Consider the following 6,000-nt stretch of genomic DNA (forward strand, 5'->3'; position numbering starts at 1 on the left):
GAAGGTGATTTAACATCACGGTCGTATACGACCGTGATGTTAAACGAATGATGTTAGACGAATGTTATAACTTTATGCTGCATAGTTTGCACTGCACTGTTGACCCACACAGGACTCTTAAGTGAAGCTGACAGTTTAATGAGCGCACATTGCAGAAATGAAGTGTCTGCAGTGCGCTCACAATCAGAGCCGACCGACAGGCCCCCCCCCCCAATATATTTTAATTTTTTAGTTTGTGTGTTTGATATTAACATCATATTATTATATCATACAAAAAAATGAATACAATGTTTTGATCTAGATAGCCTAGTTAATAGCCCAATAATTTAATCAGTTCATCTGGGAGGTAATCCAAGTTTAATTGATCACGTCACGTTCACGTCCAGTGTGTATTGAGTTTATTTAAAAAACATTTGGAAATGGGGCTCAGATGCCCATGCACTGTATAACCTATTTCAGCCTCGTCTGTGGAAAAAAAGATAGCTGGACAACAGAGTTCTTCTGCTTCATTCCTCTCACTGCATTTAAATGTATTCATTATATTACAGAGAAATATGTCCCATAAAAGAAAAAGAGCACCAAGCCCAACCCAGAGGACCCTGCATAATATTTTATTTTAAATAAACATTTTAATGGAAAATCCAAGAAGCTTCTAATTCATCTGACCCAGTGTCTCCAAATTATTTGTTCACACAAAATTCCTCAGATTTAGCCTCTTAATTTCCCTCTCAAAGTGCACCAGATTCATGCATTTCACTTTAAAAAGTTTAAAAAAAATCTCCCGGGGGGGCATACCCCCGGACCCCCCTAGGAGGGTCAGGATCTCAGCTGGCTATTATTTTCACCCAGCTGGACATTGGAGGCAATAGTGGAGAACTCTGGTTGTGTGAATGATATTTAACAATAGCCAATCGTTTGGACAGCGAAAAACACCCGACCCCCCTAGAAGGGACGGGTGTTTGTCACCTTTTTCACCTCCTATGAGTTTGCAGGTCTGATGTGTGAGGGTGGAGCCGTGACGTCAGCGTTACCAGGGGACATGGTTTCGGTGTTTACAGGAAACCAAAACCGTTAAGTTTTCCAAAAAATCCTCCCTGGGAGGTGATCTCAAAAACCTGCGGTTTCATGCCTGCGTTTGCTGTGTTCATGTAAATGATATAGTGGATCCGCGGGAATTTTTTCTGCGTATGCACCGTTTCGCGTGGCCATGTAAAGTGCCCCTTAGGAAAAGAAAGCTTTGAAGCTTTGATGAGATGAGATAAGGTAAAAACATCAGGGTGCCTGGTGTGAACTTACAGTGGCTTCAAACAGAGTTTCATCCTGCCCCAAAGGTCTGGTTGGATTAACCAACCTTTTAGAATGGACTATCCCATCTTAAATGAGTTTATGACCTCCACAGGGGTCTGGGATGGTTGACTCTCCAGAGAAACTTATGTAAACATGCGTTAGACTTTAGTCTCTCGGAATGCACTGTGGCAGCAGTAGCATTAACCCATTACAGCATTTCAAATGAGACACTCTGTGTAGGCACAACACTAGTAAATACATTAAAACTATTGTTAAAGCCAGACGCAAACTATCAGATTCAGTGTCTATATCAAGCAATACATTTGAACTCTGGAGTAAAGTATGTGCATTGAGAAGAAGACTGACAAAGCTCCACCCCTCAGCCCTCCCACCCAAGAAGGACAAGGAATTTGTTTTTCCCCCCTTCCTCACTAGAGAGAGACACGGACTGAAAACCACACGATCAGATTCACTGTCAGACCAAACTAACAACTTCATCTGAGTGAGTTCAGCTCAAAGAGAGAAAACCTACAACACTGCTGCTCCAACCTGCTGACACTCCACACACTGAAGGTGAGTTTGACTTAAAACATGACTCAAACTAAAGTTAGTAGATTGGGGGAGGGGAGTCACACCTGACTGACTTTCTGTCTGCTCTGTTTTCAGCTGCACTCAGAGACAAACCACTTTTTTGGGTGTAAGGGCAGTGTGTGTCATACTGTATGGAATGTAAAGCCCACTGAGGCAAATGTCTATTTGTGATATTGGGCTATATGAATAAGACTGATTTGATTTGAAACTGATTTTGTTTTACCATTCCAAATTCCTTTAAAGACCTACTTCACCGGTGGGAATATGAAGGTGTATTGAATTCTGAGATCCTATGTAGTATACAATCATATGAAAAAGTTTGGGAACCCCTCTCAGCCGGCATTATAATTGACTCTGCTTTCACAAAAAAAAAAGATAAAAGTGGTATGTCTTTAATTTACCAGGAACAGCTAAGTACTGGGATGTTTTCCAAACAAAGATTTTTTGAAAAGCAGTATTTGGTTGTATGAAATAAAATAAAATGTGAAAAACTGGCTGTGCAAAAATATGGGTACCCTTATGGTTTTGTTGATTTTAATGCCTCTAACAGCATGTAAAACTGATGACTTTAAACACAAAGTTGGTTGGATTATGTTGTTAAGCCTTGAACCTCATAGAAATGTCTGTTTATTCTTGAAAACCCATCCAGGAGAAAGAAATTGGAAACCTACAACACTGCTGCATCAACCTGCTGACACTCCACACACTGAAGGTGAGTTTCACTTAAAACATGACTCAAAGTGAATCTCAGTGAAGATAGTAGATGGGGGAGGGAGCCATGACTGACTGTATTTTCTGTCTGCTCTGTTTTCAGCTGCACAGACAAAATGGCTTCCAGATCAGAGGGGGATCTCAGCTGTCCGATCTGTTGTGAAGTCTTCAGAGATCCTGTTGTTCTGGCATGTAGCCACAGCTTCTGTAAAGAATGTCTGAATAACTGGTGGAGAGAGAAACAAGAACGTCAGTGTCCAGTTTGTAAGACAAATTCTTCAACCAGACAACCTCCTTGTAGCCTGGTGTTAAAGAACCTGTGTGAGGCCTTCTTACTGGAGAGAGATCAGAAAGCTTCAGAGGCTCTCTGCCCTCTGCACGCTGAGAAACTCAAACTCTTCTGTCTGGACCATCAGCAGCCAATTTGTATCGTCTGCAGAGATTCAGAAATACACAGCGACCACAGATTCAGACCCATCGATGAAGCTGCACGACAACCTAGGAAGGAACTTCAGGAAACTCTGGAGCCCTTAAAGGAGAAGTTAAAAGTTTTTGAACAAGTTAAAGTGAAGTCTGATCAAACAGCAAATCACATAAAGCTTCAGGCCCAACGCACAGAGACGCAGATTAAGGATCAGTTTAAGAAGCTTCACCAGTTTCTAGAAGAGGAAGAGGTAGCCAGGTTGGCTGCACTGAGGGAGGAAGAGGAGCAGAAGAGTCAGAAGATGGAGGCTCTGAGCAGAGAGATAGCAGCTCTTTCAGACACAGTCAGAGCCACAGAGGAGCAGATGAGAGCTGAAGACGGCTTATTCCTGCTCAACTACAAGGCTGCAGTGGAAAGAGTCCAGCAGTGCCCCCTGCCAGATGATCCACAGCTGCCCTCAGGAGCTCTGATTGACGAGGCCAAACACCTGGGCAACCTGACCTTCAACATCTGGAACAAGATGAAGAACATGGTCTCCTACACTCCTCTGGTTCTGGACCCAAACACTGCTGGTCCAAAACAAATCACGGATAAAGATCTGACCAGCGTGAGACGACAAGGACAACTGAAACAGAAGCTTCCTGATAATCCAGAGAGGATTGATCCAGTACCCTCTGTCCTGAGCTCTGAGGGCTTTAACTCAGGGACTCACTGTTGGGACGTCCAGGTTGGAGACAGTGCATGCTGGAAACTGGGTGTTTTAGTAGAGTCTATGCAGAGAAAGGAAAACATATATGATGGAGTATGGGCATTAGGGTTCAGTCGAGATAAATATTCAGCACAGTCACCGCCAGGTCCATACACAGAATGGCCATCATCAGCTCAGCACACTGGTCTCCAAGTAGAGAAGAAGCTCCAGAAGATCAGAGTGAATCTGGACTGGGACAGAGGGAAACTGTCCTTCTCTGATCCTGATACTAACACACACTTTCACACCTTCACACACACTTTCACTGAGAAGATGTTTCCATTGTTTTTAAATTGTGATAATGTCCCTCTGAAGATATTACCAGTGAAGGTCTGTGTGACTGTGGAACAGAGCAGTTATAGGCCTCTCACACCGCCGCAAAATCGGAGCCCGTTCCGGTATAGTTCGCAGATAGAGCGTACTCTCACGTTTTCAGTGACGTCATGACGTTGCTCTCTTGCCGGCTCCATGGCTGGCCCTGGTCGGTGTGAAACCAACCGGTTCATAACTGGGATAAGGCTGTAACCAGTTTTGAACTGGCCCCAGCACCAGCCCGGAACTGGCTCATGGTTCTTTTTGGTGTGAAAGGCCTAGAGATAATTATAAGACTATGATTCATGTTCATGTTTATTTCTTCAAGGGAACAGTCTCTAAATGAGACTGCCCCATCATCTTTCCTCCGGTTGCCTCAATATCCCAAATATTAACCTTATTTTAAATTCAGTTTGTTATTGTTAATTGCTTGTTACTCTGCTATTACTTCAATTGATCAACTTTTTAAAATGTGAAATTATTCCGCTTTGTTATTCACCTTGATGTTGTTGATATGTTGTGCATTGTTAGTTGCGAGATAAAAAACAGTGTGTGTTTCTATTTCATTTACAATCAACTTAATTTACCTCAGTAGAATACAAAGATGTAGAAATGTCTCGAAGACTAAAATAAACTATTTTAAACAAAATAGCAAAATATACTTCTCAGATCCTGTTGTTTTTAGTAAGCCTTTATGTTTTATTGAGTTGAAGGTGCTACAAGGAACTTTCAGTTTTTGTTGATGCTTGCAACCTCTTTGGACAAAAGTGGTAGTGTTTTTACCACACCAGCTGTTGTCCCTGGGGGAGCATACACATGGCAAAGGCATTGAGAATAAAAATAGCATTCTTAGCACTGATGGTCTCGTTTGCTGTGGCATGTAATTTATGATCATCAGAGGAAACATTTGACTGTTTCAGAAATATTTGAAAGTTCCTAGTAGCTACTTTAAAATTGATACAAGGACTTCTGAATTTCTCTATACTGTAAATGTACTTGAAAGTGAAAATATTTACTCTGCAGAAACTTGTCCCAGTTATTGATTTTCATTTTGTATACTTCTATCTTTGGATGATTTTTACTGATGTATTATTGTGAGAAAAATGTGTACAATTCTGATTGTAAAGTTTGTTGAGATAGAGCTAACTGTATTTCATTCAAATGTGTTTTTTTAAAGGAAAAATATAATCTTTTTTTATATGATTTTGGTCCATTATCTTAGTATTACTTTCTTATTATTCATTGTTCACACATAAGCAAAATAAATAAAGAATACAAAAACTACTCAAATGAAATATTTAATCCTGTTGGAATAAAAAGATTGTGTTTAAGGTAGTTCAATCAGATTATGGGTGGATTTGGGTTTATGGATATTTGTATCTTGTATTTGAGTATTTTAGCAGGAGAATTAGGTCATTATGGTCCTGAGATCCAGACATGTTGTAATGACACATCTCTGCCTGTAGAGGGTGCTGTGCTCCTACATTCACAGCGGAGTGTCTCTGACAGCAAATACTCCCTGCTTTCCAAATCACATACTTTTTCTTTTTACTCTACTACATACTAAAGTGCAGAGGAATTTTAGGGCCACAGACAGGAGAGAAAAAAAATCAGATAAGGAAGATTTATTTTTCATTATGTCGAGAAATGTCAAGAATAAAGACGAATACTTAGTAGGGCATTTATGTATTTTCAGCATACTACAATTGACGTGCATGTATTGGGACATCCTAAATCTTTTTCTGACATACTACATAGTAGGGACGTATGGGGATTGGAACGCAGGGACAATCTCTGCCCATAGAGGTGCTGTGAAGGTTCACTCACTGGACCTAGTATAACATGCTGTTCAAATAATAGCAACAGTTACTACAATTGAATGCAGTTAAACATTGCGGGATGAAGGATTAAGGAGATATGATCAAGT

The 6,000-nt window shown here is 40.8% G+C and overlaps 1 protein-coding gene across 1 annotated transcript; it reads left to right on the top strand.

The window, feature by feature from the left end:
• Nucleotides 1-2,511: 2,511 nt before the first annotated feature.
• On the top strand, nucleotides 2,512-4,208 carry LOC307249179 (nuclear factor 7, brain-like; the record flags this gene model as incomplete). Its single annotated transcript, XM_080025816.1, has 2 exons — nucleotides 2,512-2,590; nucleotides 2,693-4,208. The coding sequence occupies exon 2, from the start codon at nucleotides 2,706-2,708 to the stop codon at nucleotides 4,206-4,208; it is 1,503 nt and encodes a 500-aa protein (XP_079881942.1). The 5' UTR covers nucleotides 2,512-2,590; nucleotides 2,693-2,705.
• Between the last annotated feature and the right edge of the window lie 1,792 nt (nucleotides 4,209-6,000).

Source organism: Ammodytes marinus, assembly GCF_949987685.1.
Source record: "Ammodytes marinus genome assembly, chromosome: 4".
NCBI lineage: Eukaryota > Metazoa > Chordata > Actinopteri > Uranoscopiformes > Ammodytidae > Ammodytes > Ammodytes marinus.